This window comes from Pristis pectinata, chromosome 37 (genome assembly GCF_009764475.1).
Source record: "Pristis pectinata isolate sPriPec2 chromosome 37, sPriPec2.1.pri, whole genome shotgun sequence".
In the NCBI taxonomy this organism is placed as follows: domain Eukaryota; kingdom Metazoa; phylum Chordata; class Chondrichthyes; order Rhinopristiformes; family Pristidae; genus Pristis; species Pristis pectinata.
Genome location: NC_067440.1, coordinates 13,890,516 through 13,917,952, shown reverse-complemented (window position 1 = coordinate 13,917,952; position 27,437 = coordinate 13,890,516). Strand labels below are relative to the sequence as shown.

Below are 27,437 nucleotides of genomic sequence, written 5' to 3'. Positions count from 1 at the left end.
ACATTCTCATTTCAACTATTGTGAGTGGGGGCAAGTTCCACGTCCTCACCACTCCTTGGGTAAAGAAGTTTCTTTTGAATTCTCAACTGGACTTTGATGACATTGTGGAAGCTGGCTGTGTGTTTCATTCATTGCAACAATAGCTACACTCATTGCTGTGAGACACTTAGTGACATTCCATTATACTGTGGTAATGCAAGTCCTTGTGCCATGTCCCTTGTTCCAGGGTAGTGAGAGTACCCAGGTAGATGGCATAAGGGCTCATAGTGTCCAGTTCTTTCTAAACCCACCCTATCAGATCTGTTAGACACATAAAGGCTGTTAGATCAATCCCTAGCCTTGTCTGAGACAGAAGGTGACTCACTTGTATTTAACACTAACAACATTTAAAAAGGTACTTGGACAGGTCCATGGATAGGAAAGGTTTAGAGGGATATGGGCCACACGTGGACACATGGAACTAGGTTAGATGGGAATCTTGGATCAGTTGGGCTGAAGGGCCTGTTTCTGTGCTGTATAATACTGACTTGGTGAACCTTTGCTCAGTGAGCAGCACCCTTACCTGAGACATGAGCATGTATTTCATTCTAACACTTCTGTACCTTACTATGGGAGTGCTGCACTGCTGTAGATGCCTTCTTTTGGTGAGATGTAAAACCAGTTTCCCCTCTCCTTTCATGTTGGTCGTGGCACTATAGCAAAGAAAATCAGAAGAGTTTTCCAGTATCCTGCAACGCTCTTTATTGCTTGACCAATACCTGAAAACTGATCGTGCTGAAGTTTGAAGGGGCTTACAGTGTACAAATTGGCATCTTTGCTTCCTAAGGCAATATGTTTCATTGGCTGTGAGGAATCTTGTGATGTCTTACAAGTAATAGATAATGTTGTTCCCTTATTCAGAAAGGCCAGTAGGGATGAGCCAGGCTGGTCTTAGGGAAATTATTAGAAAAAATTCTAAGAGGAGGATTTGTGTTCACTTGGACTGATTAGGAGTCAGTGTGGTTTGTGCGAAGGAAATCCTGTCCTATAAATCTGATGGAGTTTTTTATGGAAATAACTTAGAAAATTAATGAAGGCAAGGCAGTGGACGTGGCTTGTATGAATTTTAGCAAGGCCTTTGGCAAAGTCCCATAGGGTACACTGGTCCAGAAGGTTGGAATACATGGCAACCAAGAGGTATTGGTAAACTGGATCCAAAGTTGGTTTGGTGATGGGAAGCAGAGGGTAGTGGCTGAGGGGTGGTTTACTGACTGGAGGTTTAACCAGTGGTTACCGCAGGGAGCGGTGCTGGGACCTTCGTTGTTTGTCAGATAGGTGAGGGGCTTGGATGAGTTGGAAAGTTGGGCGGAGCAGTGGCAGACAGAATTTAATCCAGTCAAGTGTGAGGTAATGCATTCTGGGTCGTCAAATACTAAGAGGATGTGTACAGTAAATGGCAGGGACCATAGGAGTGCTGATATACAGAGGGACCTTGGAGGTGCAACTTCAATACCCCCGGTAAAAGTTGATACAGGTGGATTGGGTAGTGAGGAAGGCATGCTTGCCTTTGTAGGCAGAGTAAAAGTTGTGGTGTCATTGCAGGTGTGCAAATCGTTGGTCAGGCCACACTTGGAGCATTGTGTGCAGTACAGTGCAGTCACCGCACTGCAGAAAGGATGTGGTGGCATTGGAAGGAGAGCAGAAGAAATTCACTGGGCTGTTGCCTGGAATGGAGGGCTTTACTTTTAAGGAGAGATTGGGTAGGTTGGGTTTATTCTCAGTAGTGTAGGAGGCTGAGGCGTGAACTTGTAGAGGTTTTATAAATTTAAGAGGAGCATAGATAGGGTAGATGGTCAGTTTTCTTTTCCCAGGTGGAAATGTCAAAACTAGAGTGCGTAGGTTTATAGTGAGTATCAAGGAGATTTGTGAGGCAATTTATTTTTCACACAGAAAGTGGTAATGCCTGGAATGAGCAGAAGCAGATGCAGTGTTTAACAGGCATTTAGACAGAACGTGAATAGGCAGAGAGCAGAAGGATAGGAACCACGTGCAGGCGGATGGGATTAGTTTAGATTGGCGCAGACACGGTGGGCTGAAGGGTCTGTTCTTCTGTAGTGTTCTATATTCTAGTTGTAAACCATACTGGGAAAACACTTCATGCACGTGTGTTTTATGGTGGTTGGGCTCCACTGTGATCGAGTGGTAGCAATCGTATAAATATCCCATTGTCACTACTGCTGCATCACGTTCTCAATGTTTACAGTGTGTGTGTTCACACTACTGGCAATATCTGTGATCAGTGTGTGTGGGCACCTGTGTGTCTAAAATGAGCACCTCCCCCTTGCAGGCAGAAGGCAATGAGCAGTCGGTCGATGTGAAGATGCAACAGGATAAGGATGACGGCAAATCAAAGGAACTGCCTGATGAGGAGAAGGGCGAGGATGGGGAAGACAAGGATGAAGCTGAACAGCGCGAGCCGGCCAAGGAGAGCTCTGTGCCTGCAAAGGTGCTTTGTTCACTTATTACTGCAGTCTTTTGACTTGCTATTTGTGTCTTTAAGGCACTCTCCCTGACCCCTCTCCTAGCCAGAGGGTAGTGGCTGGTTCCATTAAGGAATAGCTCAAGGATACAGCAGGGACCTGTTTCCATCAGGGCTCCCAAGTTAGCTGGGATTCATGGTAACGGGTCCTTGGTCCTTGCACTACATCCAGACCTTGTGTTTTGGAGGGGTTGATCAAGAGCAAGATACTGGTTGATTCTGTCTTAGCCTAGCCAGGGCCATCACCACCCCAACTGAGCTCAGGGTCCCTCCTGCATCCTTGAGCTATTCCTTAATGAGATCAAGACTGATCATGCACTAGTGTTGGCTCCCAATGTGATGATACCCTCCAAAATGATCTTTCATTTCCAGATTTAATTATTTGAGGGTGCATCTGCTGCCTCTTGTGGGAGGGGTTCACACTTTCAGCATGCTCTTCAGGAAGAAATGGTTCTGCTTTGAAGGATATAATACCTGACCCCAACCAATGGAAAAACCATCATCTTCCTTGATTTGTCATCAAGCTGCCTCTTGAACTTCTATATTCAGCTGAGAGCTGAGACTGTCAGCCTCAGCAGGTTTAGTTTCTGCCTTAAGATGGCTGCAACCATTGGTTGTAGATCTCTGAGTGTTAGCGTGGAGGGTTTTAACATGGGTGTTTGCTCACTGGGTGATGCCATGCCCCTGTATAAATATTCAGGCTGCAAAGAAGCGGAAGAGGAAGCACAGTGGAGACGATAGCTACGATGAGGATGATGCCACTGCCTCCGACTCAGAGTCCGAGCCTGAAATAGTGCCACCGGGTGTTGAAAGAAAGGAAGATGAGGACCCAGGTACTGTGAAGTTTTTGTCATGCTGACAGTTCAGTGTGCAGCTCTGAGGGCTGGAGCGAAATGTACCAGCACAGCCTTCCCCAGGTAACAGACTGTCAGTATGTCTCATGATTGCCTCAGTTATTAAACTCCCAGTGACAATCTTTGCTCCTCATCACCCTACATTGAATTCAGTTCCTCTGCTGGTTGGGGAAGAGTGTGATCAAGTTGTGAAGGCTTGGAAATCACCAGCCCAGCTACTGGGCTGTGGGTTTCATGGCAGAAGGGATATCAGTACTCGGAGAACAAACCATCCTCACAAGGGTGTGATCACTACCTTCTGACACACCATCTTCACACGTGCTTCTCCTTGGGCGGGTCTACCATCCTTGCCTTATCTGCCATATACACAGAACAGTGTGGCACAGGAACAGGCCCTTCAGCCCATGATGTCTGTGCCAACCATGATGTAACTTTAAACTAATCCCATCTGTCTACACATGGTCCATGTCCCTCCATTCCCTGCCTGTTCATGTGCCTGTCTAAATGCCTCTTAAATATTACTATTGTATCTGCTTCCACTGCCTCCCATGACAGTGTTTTCCAGGCACCTACCTCTCTCTGTGGTAGAGTGTGTAAAAAAAAATATTTCCTCCCAAATGTCCTTTAAGCTTTCCCCTTCTCACCTTAAATATATGCCCTCAGGTATTAAACCTTTCCACCCCAGGGGAGAGACTCTGACTATCTCCCCTATCTATGCTTTACATAATTCTAGAAACTTCTATCATGTTGCCCCTCGGCCTCTGATGCTCCAGAGAAAACAATTCAAGTTTGTCCAACCTCTTCTTGTAGCTAATATTCTCTAATCCAGGCAGCATCCTAGTGAACCTCTTCTGCACCTTCTCCAAAGCCTCCACGTACTTCCTGTGATGGGGCAACCAGAACTGTACGCAGTACTCCAGATGTGGCCTGACCAAAGATTTATACAGCTGCAACATGACTTCCGACTTTTATAGTCGGTACCCCAACTGATAAAGACAACTATGCCGTACGCTGCCTTTACCACACTATCTACTTGTGTTGCCACTTTCACCGAGCTACTGACTTGCACCCTAAGATCCATCTGTACATCAAAAGGTTGGATCCATGCAAATGAATTGGGAACAGGTGTAGGTCCCTCAAGCCCGCTCCAGCATTTACTAAAATCATAACTGACCTGATTGTAACCACATTCCCACCTACCTGTGGACACTTTTCACTACCCCCCCTTGCTTATCACCTTTCTACTTTTCCTTAAAAACATTCCTATTCTGCTTCCATTACTCTTTTGAGGAATCTCAAACTGCTGAGGAAAAGCTTGCCCCATTGGTATTAAGTTGACAATCTCTTACTTTTAAACAGTAACTCCTACTTCTAGATTCTACAACAGTAGGAAACATTTTCTCTGCATCCGCCCGAGCAAGGCCACTCTAGGTCTTGTACGTCTCAATCAAATCCCCTCTCTTCTAAGCTTAAGCAGATACAAGCTCATCCTGCCCAACCTTTTCTCCTAAGATGACCTGCCCATTCCAGGGTTAGGGTTAGGTATCCTTTGAACTGATCCTAACGTGTTTACGACCTTCTGTAAATAAGGAGCCGATGCTGTACATTGTACTCCAGCTGTGGCCTCATCACTGCCATAAGTGACTGAATCTCAAACTCCTTACTTTTGTCTACAATTCCCATTGCAGCAAACTATTAACAAGCTGTGATCTTCCTTATTTACTTCACCTGAATACCAGCTTTTTTAAGAATTACAGACTGGGACATCCAGATCCCACAGCACCTCAGAGTGGTGCAATCTCTCAACTTTTAGATCATGTGGTGGTTCTTATCTTCCCTGCCAAAGTGAACGATTTCACATTTTCTACATTATTCTCCATTTTCCAGATCTTTGCCAACTCACTAAATTATCTATAACAATTTGTACCCATTTTGTATCCTCTTGCCAACTTGCTTTCCTACCTGTCTTTGTGTCATCATCAAATTTGGCAACCTTACCTTTTGTGCCTCTTAATATATATAAATTATAAAATGTTGAGGCCTGAGCACTAATCCCTGTGATCCACCACTCATTACATCTCAGCAACCAAAAAATAGAACGTTCTGAATACTGTTTTTGTCAGTCTATCCACAATAAAGCTCATTAGGTCAGCATGGGATCCATTAGGCAAAGGCTGACCATGCTTCAGCAGAACCATGGTTACACATCAGCCCAGAACGAGTACAGTGGGTGTTTGGTGACATCACGTTTAGCATTCTTCTTTTCACTTCCCTTTTTTACACATTTCTTCCAGTTGGTTCAAACCCTGGACCTGGAGTCCCTGCTTGCTGGGACAGACCACCTGTGTCTGAAGTAGCTTATCCCTGGGTCACGTACAAGATTATTTCTGTACCAAGAGTAGGCTGGCGTTGTGGTTAGTGTTCTGTAGTTTGGTGTACCGTGCCAGTTCCTGAGCAAAATAACTCGAATCCGGGAGTGCTTCACAGGGAGGCAGTTTTGTCCAGCTGCAACGTTGTTGAGAACTGTCTTTCAGCTAGATCATCCCGGTCCCTGCGACCCGCGCCCCCCCCCCCCCCCCCCACCTGGCCGTCCCGGTGCCTGGGGCCCATCGAACCCTGCTACCCCGTTGCCTGTGGCCCACTGTCCCCCCCCACGCCGTTCCAGTGCCCACGGCTCACCCCCCCCCCCCCGCCGGGCTTGCGCCAATCACCTCTCTCCACTGACTTTTTTAGAACTCGATGATTGTTGATGTTTGAACTGACTTTTCACGTGGTCTTTATCTTCATACAGGGAAGCAAAAGGAAGATGATGAGAAGACTGAGAAAGAAGGTAAGTCCCTCGTTATCCAGCACTGACCCAGAGTTGGCTCGTTTCTCTGGTGCCATACTGGCCCCCTCACACTACGTAAAGCTCTGAGCGTGTCACCCTGCCAGGGCTGTGGTTACGAGGTGGGCCACACATCTCCTGGATGTGGAGGCTTGGCTTGGGAGATATTAATCCCTGTGGATGTTTTACAGAAGAGCCGAAACAAGAGAGAAAGGAGGAAGAAAAGCACAAAGAAAAACCCAAGGAGGAGAAGAAGGAAATGGATGTCACTCCTAAGCCTCGGCCGCTTCACAAAACCTGCTCGTTGTTTATGAGGAGCATTGCTCCAAATATCTCAAAGGCTGAAATCATATCGGTGAGCGACTATCTGCTTTGGAATTTGCCCTCCAGCTGATTGAGTAAGCGACTAGATTCAAAATAAGTCAGATACAAAGCTCACTCTACACTGTTCCACTCAAAACTCCTGAGCCAAGAATAACACAGGAAATACAGTAACCTTTCCCCAGTCCCCTTCCACACAGCACCTTCACATCCAGCAGACGAGGACACCCTGATCTATCTGTCTGATCGTGTGTTCCGTGCCACATTGCATGATCAGCACATCCCTGCAGTGCACTCAATCTGTTCACTGAAGCCTCGAGCAATCCTGTCACCGGCTGCTGTGTTGTCAGTGTAAGATCTCCTGCAGACTTTACAAAGATGCTTGCAGTCCTGGCATTTAGGGTGATGGTGCTGAAGCTGTACCTTGGTGTAAGTACAGCTGCAGACCACACCTCAGTCTGATGTTCCAACCCAGCACCCTCTGCTCCCACACACTGGGTTTTTTCTTGTGTGGCTGGTGTCACAGATTTCTAAAAGTATAATATACAAGTTTTGTCTTCCATCCATGCAGCTTTGTAAACGTTTCCCTGGCTTCATGAGAGTGGCATTATCTGACCCACAGCCAGAGCGCAGGTAAGTGTAAAGTTCTCTGTGTGAGGGGAATGCATGGGCCAGTGTGCTATTGAAACATTCCACATCAGGCCTCTTAAACCACGGCACCTCCACCAGGGTGGTGTTCCTTCAGCACAGCCCCATGAGATATTGCCCCAGTGCAACTCAGGAAGTCCCTCAGGAGGTGCAGGGCAGCCTCTCGGGCGTGATGTCACCTCAGGGCGGCCCGCTGGTACTGCTGCATTCTCGTGGTTCTTTATTTTCTGATTTAAACTTGGTATCAGGTGCAGGAAGTTGGCGGCAGTTTTGGGGGATGGAAGAGTTCATTCCATGGTGTGCATCCCTGCGTTGGAGGTGAATTGGTCAGTGTTGTGGAGCAGAGTCACTGTCACAGTAGGAGGGCAGGTGATGATGTAACAGTAGGGAGTAATGTCTGTGCTAATACCAGAGACACACTCCTAAAGCACAAGCTTCAGAACAGATGGGTAGAATTCTAGCTATTCAGACAATCCAGGGATATGGAGCTGAGTTAGAAGATGAGTTTGATCAATCAATGGTAGGGCAAGGGTGAAGGCAAATGCCTCTGATCTGTTCCCATTGATAATGTTCTGGAGGAAGTGCACCATGTGAGACACTGTCTGGTTCAAGTCTTACCGCACTCTAAGGTTAGCCTGCCGACGTGGTGTCACGATTACTCCATGTGGTTCTGGAGTGCTCCTGTCCTTCCTTCCACTGGGGAATGCCGTTGTCTTTGTTCTGATTGCCAAGAACGGGCTGATGACTGCGAACAGGTTTTGAGGAGCAGCTGACGAATGAGTGCCTGTACTGCTGAAGTGTACCATTGGATGGAGTAGTACATGGACGAGAGCGTGAGATTGTTTCAGTGCTAGGTGAAAGATTTCAACATCATTCTTTGTTAGGTTTTTCCGGAGAGCGTGGGTCACCTTCGATCGAAGTGTCAACATCAAGGAAATCTGTTGGAATCTCCAGAATATCCGAGTAAGTTGATACTTGTCAAAGCCCAGCAAGACCTGGAATTTTAACCTTTTGTCTCGGATCATTTTGGACTTTATGGAATCATGTAATAGTTGCATCGTGGTGGGAAGTCTTTCAGTCCGTCGTGTCGCAGCCAGCTCTGTACCAGAACAACCCTTGGTTCCACCGCTGGCCCCTTCTCCATAGCCGTGCACAGTTTTCTCCACTATAATTTATCCAGTTCCCTCTTGAAGACCACAGTGTAGCTGCCTCACCACATCTGCACATTGTATATTTCAGACTCCAACCAACACAGTGTAAAAATGTTTTTTTCTCATGGCACATAGATCTCCAGAACTCAACCCCTCCACTAAAGGGAATGTTCTCCCACTCTCACCCTGTTCAGTCCTTCCTCATTTTGTATACCTGCTATCAGATCTCTACTCAGCCTTCTCTTCAAAGAAATCAGTTCTGGCTTTTCTAATTTATCACTGTAGCTCTAGTCCCTTGTCCCAGGAACCATTCTGGTAAATCTTTCCTGGACCTATAAAGCACTTGGATAGGTACATGCAGGGGTGGGGCTGAGAAGGATATGGGCCAAACACAGGAAATTGGGACTAGATGGGTGGGCACCGTGGTCGGCATGGACTGGTTGGGCTGAAGGGCCTGTATCCATGCTGTATTGCTCCATGGCTCTATAAGTTGTGATTAGAATTCAATGTAATGCTCCAGATGAGGCTAGGCCAGTGTTTTATAAAGGTTCAGCATAACTTCCCTGCTTTTACATTCCATGTGTATTGATAAAGCACGGAATTGTCTCTGCCTGTTAACCACTTTCTCAACCTGCCCTGCCACTTTCAATGATCTGTACATGTATATCCCCAGGGCTCGCCTTCCTGCACACCCTTTCGCAACAGTATCCTTTATCCTTAATTGCCTCATTCTTCCAAGACAAATGTATTTCTTCACATTCCTCTGGATTAATACAGATGAAAGAAAAAACAATATTCCCTGACTGATCCCTGGGGAATGCCACTATTCACCTTCCTCTAGTTTGGAAAAAGTACCATTCACCACGAGCCCCTGTTGTCTGTTACTCAGCCAACCATCACTGTTCCTTTTATGTCATGTACTTCAACTTTGCTGATATGTCGGTTATGCAATACCTTATCAAAAGCCTCTAGAAATCCACATGTAGCACATTAACCACATTACCACATATACCTGTAAGCTTAATCAATTGTTTCATCAAAGAATTCTATCAGATTAGTCAAACGTGATTTGTTCTTAATGAAGAAATGCTGGGTTGCATTAATTAATCCATTTCCCTTCAGGTGACTATAAATCCTGTCCCTGATCAATGGTTTTTCAAAGCTTTCCCACCACTAGTTAAACTGTTTAGCAGTTGTTGGATTTATCCTTACTCTCATTTTTGAACAAGGGAGTAACGTTTGCTATTCTCTGACAACACCCTGCAAAGAGCAGATATTTGACCATCCATGTGAGGTGGGTTGTTGTTGCCCTCTCTAGTGCAGCTCACATTTCTTCCTTCTGCTCTAGGATGTTGTCTCTGGTGTCCACTATCGTACATGAGTCACTGTGCTAAATGACTCTCTGTAACAGAGCCAACTACCTACAAAGGTCCACTTTCTTTTTCTCAGTCAGAGCAGAATAATCCATACCAAAGTCCTGGGTTGGCTATTGTGTGGGGATTGAGCCCTGGTCAGTCAGCTGTGGTGGCCCCACAGTTAGCTACCAGCCACCAGTGGGTCCTTGGCCTTAAACACATAGTGACCATGAGTAGACATTCCTTTGGCCACTGATGTCTGGGACCTGTGCTTCAAGTGTTGATGCTTGCAAGGGTTCGGTGGGGGTGATGGAAGGGGAAGTGCAGGAAGTGATATGATAAATTGCAGTGGTTAATGTCAGCATTGTAAGGTGATTTGGTTCATCCTACCTGGGCTGGGTTTTCCACTTAAACCCCTCCCTGATGTTCCCCCCCCTACGTCCCTGCTAGTGTCTGCTTCCCATATTTGGGAAATGGAGAAGTTGCCTTCCCCAGAGAAGGAATTCTCGCTCACCAGGGTTGGTTGGACAGTGGAGATGTGTTGAAGCAGAGAGCTGCAGATGCACAGATTGAGGAGGTGTGGCAGCAGAAGAGGGGTGTGTGTCTGTGGGCTGGCCTGTAGCTGTGCTATAGACTCTGTAATCCCAGCAGTGTGATTCTCCCTCCTGCAGCTGCGCGACTGCGAGCTGAGCCCAGTAGTAAACCGTGACCTGGCCAGGCGTGTCCGCAGCATCAACGGCATCACGCAGCACAAGCAGATTGTCCGCAACGACATCAAACTGGCAGCTAAACTCATCCATTCGCTGGACGACCGCTCACAGCTCTGGTCATCCGAGACTGTAAACGAGGACGGGAGAGTTGAGGTCAGTAAAGTCAGAAGGTGGAAGGTCATTGACCTCAATCGTTAGTGTCCTTTCTCTCTCCACAGATGCTGCCTGACCTGCTGAGTATGTCCCGCATTTGCTGTTTTGATTTCTGATTTCCAGTACCTGAAGGAGGATTTGACAGAAGCACGTGAAGCCACTTTACTTCCTCTGTACTCAATTCCATGCGGTTTAGTATCGGCAGCAAACTTAGAAATGTGACATTCTGTCCCCTGTGCCAAAGCATGAATAGCCAGGGCCCAGGCACTGATCCTTGTGGTACCCAGTAGTCATAGCCTGCTAACCTGAGAACAATCCAGTTACTCCCACCCCTCTCTATCTGTACAACGACTGATTCTCAATCCACATCAGTACACTTCTCCCATTTCCTGTGCTCTTGTTAAACAACCTGCTGTGTGGGACCTTATTGAAAGCCTTCCGGAAATCCAAACACACCACAACCACGGGTTCCTCCTTGTCTGTTCCATTAGTCACGTCCTCAGAGAACTCCATCAGATTGGTCAAGTGTGATTCCTCTTCATAAGTTAACATCTACTCTGATCTTTCCTATTGTTCTTTTCAAGGTGTCTGTTATTATATCCCTAAATGTTGATCCCAGGGCTCTCCCTACTGTTGACGTTGGACGAATGGGTTGGCAGTTCCCTGTGCTTTATTTCCTCCTCAAATGGTGGGGTCACAATTGCTTCCTTCCAACACACAAAATCTACAGAACCCTAGAAAATGATAACCAGAGCATCCCCCATCTCCAAATCCTCCTCTTTCAAAACTCTGGGGTGCAGATCATCAGGTCCATGGGATTTATCAACTCTCACCAAATTCTCTAATACAAATTTTTGAGGAATACTTCCTTCCTTCAGTTCCTCATTCTCACTAGACCTTTGATTCTCTGATCTAAGCGGCAGGGTTTGTATGTTTTCTGTGAAGATAGACACAGTGATAGATGAGCAAAGTGATGATTCGGCCATCTGCCATTTGCTTAGTCCCCGTTTATGTATTCTCCCATCTCTGCCCATAAGGGACTCGTATTTGCCCTCGTTAGTCTTTTCCTTCTTGCAGCCCTATAAAAGCTTTCCCACATGACCTCGCCCTCCCCTCGTTCTCCCTCCCACCCAACCCCCCCCCCGTGTTCTCCGCTCCCCTGCCCAACTACCCCCTCCCTCCCCTGTTTGCACTTTCACCCCACCTGCGCCTCCACTCCCATCCTCTCCCATCTGATCCCACTAACCCCCCCCTTGCCTGTGCCTCCTCCCCTCCCCCTAGCTCTCCTATGTCCTCCCTCCTGCCTGACAACCCCCCACCCCCCAAATGCCAGCGTGTGCTGTGCTCCTAAATGTCTTTCTCTCCCTTGTCCTATGAAAAGGTCCTTAACATCTCCCACTGTGCCTGGCTCAGTGTCAAATTGTATGTGGAAATCCCCTTGTGAAGGAGGCAATCATTAAATGTTTAATTCAATTAAAGGCTCTGGATAATTGTAAATTGCTGAGAAGTAGTGACACTTCTAGAATTAGAAGTTAAAGGTCGTTATCCTTTTGCTGTTGTACGAACATCTGTCTGCAAAATCATTTTCTGTTGGGAGGCTTTTGTTTCCAGTATCTTAACTGACTACTTCTGTTACTGTCCATTAATTCCAAAACTTCAGTCACTTGGGGCTGCTACCACCTTATCTGTATCTGTTGCAAACTAATTGAGAAAGACTGATTGCTATGATTAGCCCATGAAACCATTGTCAAGGTAACCAGGAAGGTCGACTGTGAATCAGATGCACTATAACCTTTTATTATCCGTGTTCTAATCAGTATGAGAGAAAAAGCAACCTGCCACAAACTGTCATTTGGTTCACTTCAGTAACTATTGATATTTGTACATGTTATTCATTGTGCTATCTTTTTAGGTAGAAGTTTGATGATTTAAATGAGACTCGTGTTTTTACAGCAACTTTCATGTTTCAGTCTCCAGGCATTTAGTTTGAGAAGCAATGAGTTTCATAGGAGCATACAGCAGCAGTTCTGCAAGCTCCCTTGTAAACCTCCTCATGCCCAACAAGTCTCCTATGATTTTTTTGCCATTAACCTACAGTAAGGGCGTAATGTACAGTGGTCAGCTAACCTGTTTGCAGAAGAAAACTAGATCAGCTGGGGGCACCCCATGTACAGACTCCTCACAGATCAGGATCAAACCTGAAGCCATGAAGCAGCAGTGCTAACACGTGACACCCTCCCTGGTAATGTCAGACTGTTTATCCTAAGGTCAGCAACAATGTGGGTGGGGGCTGTCAGTTCATCAGATTTGACTAAAAGTATCAGTCACCACTTGCTTCATTCACGGTGGTTTATCTTTTTCCCCACAGAGCCTGTCTTCCCAGAACCCCATCCTAAAAAACATCACAGATTACCTGATTGAGGAGGTGAGTGCAGAGGAAGAGGAGTTACTGGGAAATCCCACTGACACAACTGACGATGGACCAAAGGAGGGCAACCCAGAGGTCAACATTGAGAGAGATGAGAAGCTGATTAAGGTGCGGTGTGTTTCTTGATCACTGTTAGCTCAGAAAACAACAGCAGCGTCTGTGGAAATTCAGATCAGCAGTTTTTGTACAGCTTAAACAGACATTAAGTGATCCTGAATAGTGTGAACACTGGTCAGCTCATCGAGATCGGAATGCTGTAGCAGCTCACCTGCAGGCTCTATTTACAGTTCAACAACCTGCTGCAGGAACTCAATGGGTCGAGCAGTATCTCTGGGGGGGTGTGGGGAAGGAATTATTGATGTTTCGGGTCGAAACCCTGCATCAGACGCTGCTCAACCCGCTGAGTTCCTCCAGCAGATTGCTTGTTGCTCCAGATTTCAGCGTCTGCAGTCTCCTGTGTCTCCACTTACAGTTTAATGTCAGTTTTTCCTCCCTGCAAGCGACCAATAGATTACTTTTGTATTGTAAAGAGCATGATAGTTTATGTAAACTGTTAACAGCAGTGACACCAAAATTACCATGAAAATGTATCAATGTGTCACATTTATTCCAAATCAAATTTAAGCACTAAAGTACCGGGCATTTCAGTTGCACATCCTGTATTTAAAAATATTAGGTTGTGTGTTAAACAATGAAGCTGCATAATACAGGACTATAGCACTGGTGAATACAGGTTTCTCACTGGGGTTACGTAGATGCTCTGGCTGTGTGACCACTATCGGGGGTGGGGGGAGGGAGCAGTATTAAGAGAATACTGCATTGTCGAAAGTTCATTGCTGGTTGGGGGGGGGGGTCACTGTGGGAGGGGCAGTACTGAGGGGGGGTCTGTGGGAGGGGCGGTACTGAGGGAGGGTCACACTGGGAGGGGCGGTACTGAGGGAGGGTCACACTGGGAGGGGCGGTACTGAGGGAGGGTCACACTGGGAGGGGCGGTACTGAGGGAGGGTCACACTGGGAGGGGCGGCGCTGAGGGAATGTTGCTTTGTGGGAGAGGTGGTACTGAGGGAGGGTCACTGGGAAGCGGCAGTACTGAGGGGGGGTCACTGTGGGAGGGGGTGGTACTGAGGGAGGGTCACTGGGAAGCGGCAGTACTGAGGGGGGGTCACTGTGGGAGGGGGTGGTACTGAGGGAGGGTCACTGGGAAGCGGCAGTACTGAGGGGGGGTCACTGTGGGAGGGGGTGGTGCTGAGGGAGGGTCCCACTGTATTCTGGATATGAAGATAAACTGAAACCCTGCTTCCCCTCGTGGGTCAATGTACACGTTGCAGGATGTTATTTTGAAGAAGAGCCGGAGATTTCTCCCTGGTGTTTTGGCTGTTAGTTATCTCTCAGCCAGTGTTGAACAACAGGTTATATGACGTTATATGATCCTTGTTTGTGGAAGATGGCTGTGCACTGTTCACCAACAGTTTTCCTACATTATGATTTAAGACGGAGAAGTATTTCATTGGCTGTAGCCCATGCAGCTACAATTGACTAACAACAAGTGATTTGTTAACAGTGCCAGCAGCGGTTGCAGACTTGGGACTAAGCTGCTTGGTTGGTTTAAAAAAAACAGTGAGCAAAGATAGTCTCCTGATTTAACCAAGTGTGCCTGCATTAACCTTTTGTGATCCCTGCTTGCTGCACAGGTTCTAGACAAACTGCTGCTTTATCTGCGCATAGTGCATTCCATCGATTACTACAACACCTGTGAATACCCAAATGAGGATGAAATGCCCAATCGGTGTGGGATCGTACACGTCCGCGGACCTCTGCCTCCTAACCGAGTCTCACAGCATGAAGGTAGCACTGGAGATTGATACCGAGCTACCCAACTGATTTGGGGTGTGGAAGGGTTTGGTTTATGACGGGAAGGGCGATTTAACTTCCTACCTCCCTGGTCACCAACCTGCGGACATCAGGTGTGACACTGCATTGAGAATGATGGTGAATGCCCACCTCCTGAGGGCAGTCTGTGGAACAGTGATGCACTGTTATCAGTACTTCAGCTGTATCACCTCCAGGTTTTCACCGCATAATACCCAGCGAGGATCCTGCAGCATGCCACATCAATGTGAGGCCACAGAGTCGGACAGCACAGGCCCTTCAGCCCAACGCATTCATGCAAACCTTTGCACCCATATACACTGATCCCATTCGCCTGTATCCTTCTACACCTTGCCTATTCAGGTGCCTGTCTACACATCTCTTAACAGTAGTGATTGTATCTGATTCCATCACCTCTGGCAGCAAGTTCCAGATGCCACCCACTCTCTGTGTAAAACAAGAACGCCCCTCAAATCCTTTTACAACTCCTTTCTCTCACCTTAAATCTATGCCCTCTTGTTTTTGATACCCCTACCATGAGAAAAAGATCTTTCTACCCTATATCTATGCCTCTTGTAATTTTATATATCTCTATTCGGTCACCTCTCAGCCTCCTCCACTCCAGGGTAAACAAGCCCAGCCTGTCCAATGTCCTCATAATGAAAGTCCTCTAATCCAAGCAACATCCTGGTGAATCTCCTCTGCACTCTCTCCAACACAGCATTATCCTTCCTACAGTGCGGTGACCAGAACTGCACACAATATTTCAAGCACCATCTAGCCAGTGTTTCATAAAGTAGCAGCATAACATCCCAATGTATGTTCTGTGCCAAGATCCATGAAGACAAGGATGCCATGTGCTGCCTTCACCACCCTGTTGACCTGTGTTGCCCTTTCGGGGGTATGGACTTGCATCCCATTGTCCATTGTTCAACATTCTTTAGCACCTTACCATTCACTGCATGTATCCTACCCCAGTTTGACTTTCCAAAATACATCACCTTGGACTTGTCGGGATTAAATTTCATCTGCCTGCACTCTGCCCAATTTTCCAAATGATCTATATCCTGCTGTAGGCTTGGATAACCACCCTCACTATCCACAACCACCAATTTTCATGTACAGTCGTACTTTAATCATACTGCCTACATCCACATCCAAGTCATTAATATATATCACAAACAACAGTGGTCCCAGCGCCGAACCCTGTGGTACACCACTGGTCACAGACTTCCAATCAGGAAAGCATCCTTTCACCACTGCCCTCTGCCTCCTATCATCAAACCAATTTTGGATCCATTTAAATATTTGGAAGCCGACAAGAGCGAGTCAGTATTAGCATCATCCTGTCCTGTATGTTGCTGTGAGGAACATATAAAGTTCTGAGAGAGCTCTGAATTTTCAGCTGTAGGTGACATGTCGCCTGAAGCTGTATCGGGATGGTGCTCTGGGTCTCTGAACTAAGGGTCAGTGCGGGAGGTTGATCAGTTGGAGCAGAGACAAGTTGAGTGCTGGTTATGAAAATCTTAAAGCCTGTAGAGCATAAAAACAGCTCATCTCTGTGAACTAAGGAAAGGATGAACTAGATTCTTCACCAGACAGGAGGAAGAATGTATGCAGTGCTTGGGCAAGTAATAAATAGTAGAAGTGGAATTCCTATCCCTGATCATTGTGTCTACATATTCTGATGGTTTAACTGTAACTCCAGTTCAATACTAGAGTGATGTGATGTGAAAATACCAGCCATTATTTCTGTGTATCAATATCTATAAGTCTGCTTTCCTTGTTGCTTGAGTGGAAATCGGGCCAAGTTGGGCTGCTGACTGCCACAGGGACTCATTATTAATTTGCCTTGTGCTTCTGTTTAGTTGTGGAGTGGCAGAAGATGTTTGAGGAGAAGTTGACGCCTCTGTTTAGTGTGAGGGAAAGTCTTTCTGAGGAAGAGGCAGCAAAGATGGGCAAGAAGGATCCTGAGCAGGAAGTGGAGAAGTTTATCGTTGCTAATACACAGGAGCTCGCCAAGGACAAGTGGCTGTGTCCTCTGAGTGGAAAGAAGTTCAAGGTGAGTGAGGATCCCCAAGTATTCTTCCTGCCTGTTTAATGATTGTTACCGGGATCTCCATCTCCCCCTGACGTTTCTTCCCATTCTGTTTACAACTAATTGCCCAAGTCCTTGGTGCTGGCTTGTAGCTGGTTTGTTGGTTCCTGGATCCTGGGCTTCCTCTGCAGCTTTGTGGTCCCTTTAGTTAATGAGGCATTGGTGGAACCTCACAGGGAGCATTATCTGAGAGTGCACGGTTTGGTTTTGCAAAACCCTCCAGCACCATTCATATCCACAGCATGGCCGTGAATGTCTTGCAGCAAAGGAACCTCGATTAGCAGCCATGGAGGTCATGGGGGGAGTTGGTCAACTAAAGTTGGCTTTATCACACAGAAGAAAAGGATGCCTCCTCAGAGAACCCAGAAGTGAGGACCCCTCCTCAGTGGGCGGGAGGGCTGGCAGTCTCCCTTGTTGGAGGGAAGGTAGATGTTGAAAGGTGTTGTTCCATCCATGATCATCTTATCCTTCTCAATTTTATATTTTTGAGTTTATTAATATTTTGGACAATAATCTCAACAGAAACAATGGCCTGATATTGGGTTTAGTTCTCCGCTGTGAAACTAAAACCTGTCAGGGAAGGTGGGATTCCATACTCTATGTAAAGAATTCCATGGGTCGTGGAGCAGGGATGGAGAGCTGTCAGTTGCCATCTTTGAATACAGAAGCTGTCCTGCAACCTGTGGGGGAAAATGCACTGGCTTTGATTTTGCGCTGTGTTTCACATTCAGAATTTTGTGTGCAGGGCCCAGAATTTGTGCGTAAGCACATCTTCAACAAACACAGTGAAAAGATTGAAGAGGTTAAAAAGGAAGTTTCATTCTTCAATCACTTCCTAATGGATGCAAAGCGACCTGCTCTGCCGGAGATAAAACCCAATCAGCCACCTGCACCAGGAGCCCAGGCAATGGGTGAGTTTGTTGCGAGACCCTCAAATGTTCAGTCACACCTTCGGGTCACTGGAGTTGAGGAACAGGAATTTCCTACAGGAATCCAATGTCAGTATCTGGCACCCAGGACAGGAACAGCATGAGTTAGATACCACTATCTTGTCAAACCCTTCTAGAACAGGAAAAGCATGGGTTAGATGCACAGACATTCACAGGCCCAGACAGCATAGGTTAGATACAGAATAAAAATCCCTCTACACTGCTTTAACAAACTCTTAGACCAAACACGACTGGGTTAGTTACAGAAGATCCTTCTGCACTATTCCATCAAACACTCCCAGGCTAGAAATAGCCTGGGTAGGTAGCATGGTGTCCAATTCCAAGGAGTATTTCAACAGAGCACCAGACATGGTATTTTAGTGAGTAGAGAAATTAGAAGGTTTAAGGGTTGATCTCTTTCTATCATTTAGTTATGTTTTGGGGTTACCATTTAATTTAATTTTCACCTTGTAGTTTCTCCCTTAGTGTTAGTCAGTGATAGACAAGTTGCTTGCCAGTAGCTGTTGTACATTTAATTAGAAAGTTACCTAGAACTGGTTACTTAGCAACTCATGTAGTTGACCTGAGTCTTTGGAACTTTAACTAGTATAAATGGAGGAGAGTTCAGCTGGAGCATGAAGAGCAGCATGGCTTGGACCTGCCCTGACATATTATGGAATTCTGGATTTTTGTGTTTGGGGGGTTGGTTCTAGTGAGCAAAAGAGGTGATCTTGTCGTTTATTTTTGCTTCATTAGAGATGATATCAAGTGCCCTATACCTACAGAATGTACATCCTGTAATGTGTGAGAACTCCAGGACACTTTCCATCTTCTAGGCAACCATAAATACGGACGGTGGACTAAAGGGCCTGATTTGGAGACGTGTGCCTGACGTGCAGGAACTTGAGCTCAGGCTTTGGAACTTGAGCAATAGTTGATGTCATTTTTCTGTACTCCTGAGGCTGTGTGTTTTGTGTATAGTATGTTCCAGGATGTTGTCGGCTATGGTTAGAGAAGATCCAGTCTGTGCAGTGGATGACTGCCGGACTAGGAATGAAAAAGGCAGACTGCTAGTTTGCGATTTCCTGGGGGAAATTTGCCCTCTAACCATTGTTAGGATCTAAACCCTGGTTCCCTTGGGAATGTAGCCAGAGGCAAGACCTTGACATGGGTGGCTCAGCTGTACAGCAAGGGAAGAGAAAGGTCAAGAGAGGCAAGTCAGTATGTTGTCTCCCTTGCGCTGGGGTCAAGGCTATCACTGGTAGGCTATATAGCCTTCTGGAGCGAAAGGGTGAACAGCCAGTGGTCTTCGTTGTATTGGAACCAACAACGTCATTAGAGAAAGGGATGAGGTTGTGCAGCCAGCTATCAGTGGGTTAGCAAAGTGGTCAAGAAGCAGGGCCTCAAGGATCCTAATCTTCAGTTATTCCTGGTGGCTGTAGAAATAACACCGATGGATGTGTGACAGGAAATGGTGCAGGAGAAAAGACAGGTTCTTCAGGCATTGGGACCATTCTGGGCAAGTTGGCTTGGTTTCACCTCAGCTGGGACCAGTATACCTACAGGGAGGGTTGAAGTTAACTTGGCAGGGAGCTGGGGAGTAGAGTGTAAATTGCAAGGGAGAAAAGCAGATCTGGAAATGGAAGATCTGATGCTGGAGGTTGGGGTTAGGCAGGGTACTCTTTCTCAATGTATGTGGCAATGGCAGCCTCCTGTTGTAAACCTGTGATACATTGCTTCCCATCACACAGTGCAGGACAGGTACAGCATGGGTGAGACACAGACAAGGCTCCCTCTCCCTTTCTGTGCTCTTTATTCAACTTTTCTCTTGTATCTCTCTGTTCCTCTTCAGGCATGTGCTTTGAAACTGTGTGGCATGAGAACTGTACAGCTTGCAGCAAAATCAGTTAAGTAGTCAGATGTGTTTGTTTTGCAGGTTTGACTCCAGCCATGGGTTACCCTCATCCTTCTCCTCAGGGCTTGCTGGGATTTGGTCAGCCACGTCCCCCCGTCATGGGATATGGAGGTAGGATAACCAAAGGCAACTAGCATTTCCTCAGTAAAGACAGAGCATCTCCAGCGGTTTTCTGTTACCCTTTCAGATTCTGAGCAAATGAGGTGTTTTGGCTTTTCTTCACACAGATGTGAGGGACGTAACCTCACCTTGTAGTGGACATTCGGTGATGCAGTAGAGGAGGGAACAGTGGCACTGTGGGCTGGTAATACTGTTTGTGGACGTGTCCACCTGAGCCCATAGTGCTGCAAAATCACTGGACGTCTGCAGGCCTGGAGTAGGCTGTGTGACTTATCCAGTTCACGCTCCACAAGCCTCCTCTCATGCTCCCACCCCCCTTCATCCCCCTTCTATTCCTTGGCCTCTCCTGAGTTTATTCAGCATCCCCTTAAATCCACCTTTGCTGGGAGCAAGTTCCACATTTTCACTGTTCTCTGAAAATGTAGAATTGAGGAAATGATTATTTAAACACGTCTAAGGTGACATCCCTTCTTGCTATTAAGGCAGAGATGTAGATTAACAACTAGTTTCTACTTGCTGTTTTCTGGTGGGGATATGAATGTTGGGCGTGCTGGTGTGACAGAGTTATAGCAGCTCCATTGATGCAGAACGCCAGCATTGACAGACCTTCATTCAGCTTCATGTTATGTCCTCGAAGATGCAAGTGTCAGGCGGCAGACGGAGTGATGTTGGTCATCATCCTGTGCTCATGACGATTACTGTGATCTCATCGAGTACCATTTCGAAAGAATCTGCAACTTTTGCTCCACATACTCAATGTTATCTATTTGTGTGTAATAGATTTTTAGATTATTTCACAGAGCGGGCGGATGTTTAAGGGGACCAGATTGTTTCTGATTATGTTATTCTGCTTGCTCACTCTGAACCACGACTTGTGTCTAAACTATTGCACATTTTGCAGAAATGAACATTACCTCAATATGTGATCGATTTGAACCAGTCCTCGTAACAAGTAGTGGTTTCTGCTGTGGGAGTGTGTGATGGAGTTTTACTCTGTAGCTAACCTGTACTATCCCTGCCCTGGGGGTGTTGGGACATTATAGAGACAGCTTTACTCTATTTAAGTCTGTTCAAAAAGTAATGAAAAAGTAGTATTGTCTATTATAAAGCATAAAATGCAGGAAATATTCAACGTCAGGTAGCATCTGTGCAGGGAGAAACGGAGTTAAGATATGAGTGTTTGATGTCTCTGGGCCTTTACTTCATGGGGTTCAGAAGGATGGGTGGGGGGGAAATCCTATTGAAACCTACCAAATACTGGAAGGCCTGGATAGAGTGGACATGGACAGGATGTTTCCATCTGTAGGAGATTCTAGGATCCGAGGGCACAGCCTCAGAATAAAGGGGTGTTCCTTTAGAATTGAGATGAGGAGGAATTTCTTCAGCCAGAGGGTGGTGAATCTGTGGAATTCACTGCCACACACGGCTGTGGAGGCCAAGTCATTGGGTGTATTTAAGTCAGAGATTGATAGGTTCTTGATTAGTAAGGGGGATGAGGGTTACAGGGAGAATAGGCTTGAGAGAAGAAAATCATCCACAGTTGAATGGCGGAGCAGACTCGACAGGCAAATAGCCTAATTCTGCACCGATACCTTACTGTCTTCATGTTTCACATTAGTGACCATTTGTCAGAACACAGATGCTGCGTCACCTCCTGAGTATTTCCAGCATTTTCCATTTTATTTGCATTTCCAGCAGCTGCATTCCTCCAATATCTCCCATCACTGCCTCATTTGGTAATGGAGTGGCCATGGGATTATTGAGCTTGCACTGAGTGTTGATTAACAAACACTTGATTATGTTTGTGCTTTGCCTTCAGCGGGACCTGCCTACCCCCCTCCTCAGTATGCTGGGCGGGGATCTTATGATGCATATCGAGGACAAGGAGGTTATCCCGGAAAACCAAGAAACAGGTCAGTACAGTTGTCTGTTTATGAAGAATGGGTTGGGAATTCTCTTGGAGGAGCTCCAGCTGAATGTGCTCACATTGGCTCCGAGCCTGCCTGCACCCTTCATATGGCCTCTGAGATCTTGATGCTTGCAGGATAGAATTATTCAAATCCTATGGCAGCCATGGTCTGCCTTTCCATCCCTACACATCTCTGCCTCCTTACCTTCCTTTCAAAATACGCCTTAAATTCTCCTCTGACGCTGAAATATAATCGTTTTTGTTTCCTATTGCTATGATGGAGAGCATTAAAGGCACTCTGTTGTTGTCATACTTTGTTAATCTGTCATTAATTTACATATCCTAAATATCTGTGTACCCTTTGTACATAAAAAAGCCTTCCTTTATTTTTAACTGCATGCTGTCTAGCTGTTGAGGTTACTGCTAAGGTCTCTGCAGAAGCAGTGTGTGGTAATGTTTCCCCAGCCCATCCACTGTTGAAGCATTAAGCTACTCATTGGATTTTCTTTGATTTATGCTCTCCCTAGTTCCTCAACCTGGCCCATCCAAAGGAACACTGGCAAAATGCACTGGTAACTCTGTTTAAGATTAGCTGGACCTTTCAAATACAGTAGTGTTGGAGATCTTAAAAACTGTACCATGCAGGAAGCCATTCAGCCTGATGTGTTGTGCTAGTCAGGAGAGTTGCCCCATCTAATCCCACCTTCTAGTGCTGGGCATGTCGCCCTGCAGGTTGCTTCTGACCATGTACACATCAAGGTTCTGTTTAAATGTTGTGAGGGTTTCTGTCTCCATCCTCTCACCAGAGTGTGCCAGAACCCACCACCCACTGGATGAAGTTTTTTTTAATCTTCCCTCATCCTTCTACCAAATATTTTAATTCTTAACTATATTGACCCATATTAGACCCATATTGAATTGGGCTGTGCAGGTACCAGACATTACGACAAGATGCATGAATAGGCTTTGGGTAGCACTGCGCTCCCTCAGTTACTCTGATATATTGATGTAAATGGAATATTGGGTTTTGAACATTCTGTCTCTTAGGCTTATAAAGTTTTACTCTCTAGCTGGACTTCGATATCTGTCTCTGGCTTTGGTGTTGTATGCACCCAGTTCCACGGTGAGGGTTCTTGACTTGATTGCATAAAGTGTTAAAGGATGTCCTGTTTTCATGTACTGGAGTGTTTCGCGATGTTAATCTTGCCACTGATCAGTTTTGATGGTCAAACATCATTTAGCCTGCAGTCACTTGGTTTGCTGGCTTCTGAGAAGAGACAAAGGTGATCTTGTTAAAATCTAAAAGGTTATGATGGGGATTGACAGTGGGAGCATCCAGAACAAGGGACAGTATAAGGCATTCAACATCTTGTAGTTCAAATATCTGTTCATTTTATACTTGAATATATGCAGTAGCCTTTCCCCTGGGGGTAGAGAATTCTAAAGAATCACATCCCTCAGTATAAGGCATTTTCTGCTTGTGAGGGAGATGAGGAAGTTCTTCTGAGGGATGTGATTCTTTAGAATTCTCTACCCCCAGGGGAAAGGCTACTGAATATATTCAATGAACAGATATTTGAACTACAAGATGTCGAGTGGTTTGGAAAGAGATCAGGAAAGTGGTTTTGAGGCCAAGATTGGATCAGCCATGATATTGGTTGGTGGAGCAAGCTCAAGGGCCTTTGGCCTAATCCTATTTCTTCAGCTGTGGAATGAGCCCAGAGAATTTAAACTGGAGGAGGTGTGTTTCACTTTAAATGTGAGCTGTGTATAAACGAGTTCCTGTCCCATTGGAATCAGGAGTTTCCAATGCAGGAGCCAGCTGTGTCCTTCTCCAGACCGAGTCCCACTGCCACACACTTCCCTCCGATCCCTGTGTGGTGAGAGCAGTTTCCTTCCCGAAGGTGGGACAGAAGCTTCTTACACCCACTCTGATGGTAAAGCATTCCATCCTTGCAAGGAGCGAAGGGGTGTGTTTGTTGCAAGTTTAGTCACGACGTTCGGGCACATACCAGTGGGTGATGTTTTCTTTGATTTTGATCACTAACAAATTTGCGAGTGGTTGAATTAACATTTAAAAAGGGGTGGGCATTTCGGGAATGGATGAGAAAGGCATGAAAATCTCTTCCAAGATCCCAAGTCAAATAGGATGGAGGTGGGGAGCAGACACCCACCTTGCTGAAATACTTGTGAGATCAGGGGATCTGTCTCCTGCTTCTGAGACACTGCGGTGTATTGTTAATCTGCGTCTTGTACTTAAACCTGAGGCGAACCAAGGTTCTGCTGTCTGCGTCCCTTTCACTTGCCTCTCCCACACTTGCTGGCTGCCTGTCTGGAAAACATTCTGTTTAGAAGATTGGATGCTCTTGTTCAAATCCATGACCCATACCCGGCCCCTACCATCAACTCCCATCTCTACACCACCTGCTCCTTCCAATTCTGACCTCAGTGCATCTCCGGTTAACCTTCACTCCACCCTTGGTGACCATGCCTTCAGCAGGCAGTCCCCTCTCAGACCACTCCACCCTTGCCCTGTAACATCCCATGTGATTTGAGTACAGATGTAGTCTGATTGTGTTCCTGAGAAGTGTCTTGGGATGAGTTTCAAATGGGAGTACACGGTATCACAGAAAATGCTGGAAGTGGTCAGCAATTCAGCTGGCAGCTGTGGAGAAAGGGCCTGTGCTAACATTTGAAGTTGATGACATCTTATCAGAACCCTGTGTAGTCTGTAGGTTTTCAACAAACGTTCTTTGCTAGCTATGACCACAAACTTCATTTTAAAAAGGAAGTTTACTGTTAAAAGCTGTATCAAAGTTTTAGCTAGGTGTTGTGAAATTTACCATGATCTGGCAGGACTGAGGAGTGATTATAATCTTCCATCAGTAGAAACTCTTAAGTGGTGTTGAATCATAAATGCTCAGTGCTGACAGTGTGCAGTGCTTCTTCTGTGTAGGCTACACTCCTGTCCTGCAGTAGATTCCATAAGAAATCAGAACGAGTGGGTAATTGGCCCCACAAGCTTGCTCTGCCATTGAATAACAACCGTGGCTGAACTAGTCTTGGCTGCACCTTCCCCTTTGCTTGTCTACACCACACGTTGATGATACCTCTTGATTTGGTTGCAGGATTTTGCGGGGGGATCCCAGGAACATTGTGGAGTACAGAGACCTGGATGCCCCAGAGGACGTGGACTTTTTCTGAACAGCCCCAATTTGGTGTCCAGTACAGTGTTGGTTACTGTTCCCCTCGGGAGCAGAGGGAACCTGGTGTAGCAATCGCATCATTTTGTTGAGGCAGACACAATGTGTAATAAAGTAGGGTTTGTTTTCTCTGGGAACATTATCTCTCCCTCTCTCCCCCCCCTCTCTCTCTCCCCCCCCTCTCTCTCCCCCCCCCTCTCTCTCCCCCCCCTCTCTCTCCCCCCCTCTCTCTCCCCCCCTCTCTCTCCCCCCCTCTCTCTCCCCCCCTCTCTCTCCCCCCCTCTCTCTCCCCCCCCCTCTCTCTCCCCCCCCTCTCTCTCCCCCCCCTCTCTCTCCCCCCCCTCTCTCTCCCCCCCCTCTCTCTCCCCCCCCTCTCTCTCCCCCCCCTCTCTCTCCCCCCCCTCTCTCTCCCCCCCCCTCTCTCTCCCCCCCCCTCTCCCTCCCCCCCCTCTCCCTCCCCCCCTCTCCCTCCCCCCTCTCCCTCCCCCCTCTCTCTCCCCCCCTCTCTCTCCCCCCCTCTCTCTCCCCCCCTCTCTCTCCCCCCCTCTCTCCCTCCCCCCCTCTCTCCCTCCCCCCCTCTCCTCCCCCCCCTCTCCTCCCCCCCCCTCTCCCTCCCCCCCCCTCTCCCTCCCCCCCCCCTCTCTCTCCCCCCCCCTCTCCCTCCCCCCCCCTCTCTCTCCCCCCCCCCTCTCTCTCCCCCCCCCCCTCTCTCCCCCCCCCTCTCTCCCCCCCCCTCTCTCTCCCCCCCCCCCTCTCTCTCCCCCCCCCCCACACACACGTGCATACATGTAATGTGTTATTCTGAAATGTTTGAAATAAAAAGTGAATCCAGTGAGATACCCATTGCTGGTGAATATCGTGGAGGGACACCACATCACTGGCAGGCCCAAGCCCTCTGCCTCCCCTCCTTCCAGGGTTCTGACTGTGCCCGAGCGTCCCTGGAAAAAGAACTCGCAGTGTTCACAGGCACCATGGAGGTGTTCTGGTACCGTTGGGCACTGCGGGGGATTGACTACATCTGAGATCAGGATGACAAAATTGTAATTTGGTTGTTTGTAGTTTGTACTAGTTTGATGTTGTATTTGTAATAAACTTCCTTTGGCAGGTAGCGGGGCTGGGGGACACGGGCTGCCCTGACCTGCTGGGGCTGCCGATCGGGTAATGTCTGTCTGTGCTTGGTCCACATTCCCAGTGTGATGGTGTCCGACAGACCAGAGTCTTCCTTCCCTGATGGCAGAATCAAATGGCCTGACAGGCCTGGTGTAATCTATACACCACCGTGGCACTCTTTATCATTGACTTGGAATTTTGTTTTAATATCTCTGGAATGTAGGGGATTGAGGGGTGACCTGATGGAGGTGTATGATGGACATGGACAGGGTGAAAGCCCAGGGAGGGGGTGCTAAAAACAAGAGGGCAAAGGTTTAAGATCGGAGGTGAGAGCTTTAAAAGGGACATCAGGAGCAGCTTCTTCACACAAAGGGTGGTGCGTATTTGGAATGAGCTGCGAGAAACAGTGGTTCAGGTGGGCACATCAACATTTAAAAGCCATCTGGATAAGTCCATGGATAGGAGAGGTTTAGAGGGCTATGGGCCAAACGCGGGCAGATGGGACTGGCTCACTGGGCAACACGGTCGGCATGAATGAGATGGGCGGAAGGGCCTGTTTCCGTGCTGTATGACTCCATCTCCAAATAACTTAAAAGCAGTAGTTCTTCAACAATATGGTGATCCCTCTGTACTGGCTCTCTAACTAATCTGTGCCTTGGGAGTGTGTGATTTAACAGTGCGGAGGGAGCCTCACCGTGTGTCTGACCCCGGGAGTGTGTGACGGGACTGGAGGGAGCTTCACTGTGTCTGACCCCTCCCCTCGCCTCTTATCTACTTTCCATCTCACGCCTTCTGACACAAGCTTCCCTTTGACAGCCGCATTCTGCACACTTGGTTTCACTCCCTCGAAGCGGGGACAATGCGGTGACGCCCGATTCCCGGCTCCTCTCGCCGCGACCACGGAACAGGAACCCGGGCGAGCGGTGCAGCCTCGCCGCCGACCCTCCCGGTAAGCTGCCCGGTAAACGGCACCTTTCTCGGGAAGGCTCGTTAAATCCGAGGCGTTCTCCAACTTCGATATATATAGTCCTAGACCGAAGGGCCGACCGGCCTCCTATTCGGGGAACTGTGTGTTTGCCTTCCTGCCCGCCCCGCCCCGGTGGTCGCGGGGACTCCCCCAGTTGCAGTGCTGGGCGGCCGGGCGCCGTTCCCCCTTTCCCCGGGGGTGGGGGGAATGCACCGGAGGGTTCCTGCCCTCCCTACCTCCCATCACACCCCCTCACCTCCACTCCCTCTTCGCACTCCACGTTTCCCCTCCCTCTTCTCCCCAACCCCTGCCTCCCCTCCCACTCCCCTTCCCTACTCTTCTTCCTTCCCCC

General features: G+C 47.4%; 1 protein-coding gene across 5 annotated transcripts in view; it reads left to right on the top strand.

Annotated features, from left to right (window-relative positions):
* Positions 1 to 25,176, top strand: part of srrt (serrate RNA effector molecule homolog (Arabidopsis)) — a 38,662-nt gene extending 13,486 nt beyond the window's left edge. For all 5 annotated transcript variants that reach the window (XM_052044709.1, XM_052044708.1, XM_052044707.1 and 2 more), the window contains 14 exons: positions 2,327 to 2,485; positions 3,219 to 3,351; positions 6,164 to 6,202; positions 6,391 to 6,554; positions 7,092 to 7,153; positions 8,053 to 8,131; positions 10,346 to 10,537; positions 12,906 to 13,073; positions 14,657 to 14,810; positions 16,703 to 16,896; positions 17,678 to 17,843; positions 19,798 to 19,887; positions 21,716 to 21,809; positions 24,934 to 25,176. In XM_052044709.1, coding sequence (XP_051900669.1) covers positions 2,327 to 2,485; positions 3,219 to 3,351; positions 6,164 to 6,202; positions 6,391 to 6,554; positions 7,092 to 7,153; positions 8,053 to 8,131; positions 10,346 to 10,537; positions 12,906 to 13,073; positions 14,657 to 14,810; positions 16,703 to 16,896; positions 17,678 to 17,843; positions 19,798 to 19,887; positions 21,716 to 21,809; positions 24,934 to 25,009 — 1,770 coding nt within the window. In that variant the 3' untranslated portion in view covers positions 25,010 to 25,176. The remainder of the gene's footprint in view (positions 1 to 2,326; positions 2,486 to 3,218; positions 3,352 to 6,163; positions 6,203 to 6,390; positions 6,555 to 7,091; positions 7,154 to 8,052; positions 8,132 to 10,345; positions 10,538 to 12,905; positions 13,074 to 14,656; positions 14,811 to 16,702; positions 16,897 to 17,677; positions 17,844 to 19,797; positions 19,888 to 21,715; positions 21,810 to 24,933) is intronic.
* The last annotated feature ends 2,261 nt before the right edge of the window (positions 25,177 to 27,437 follow it).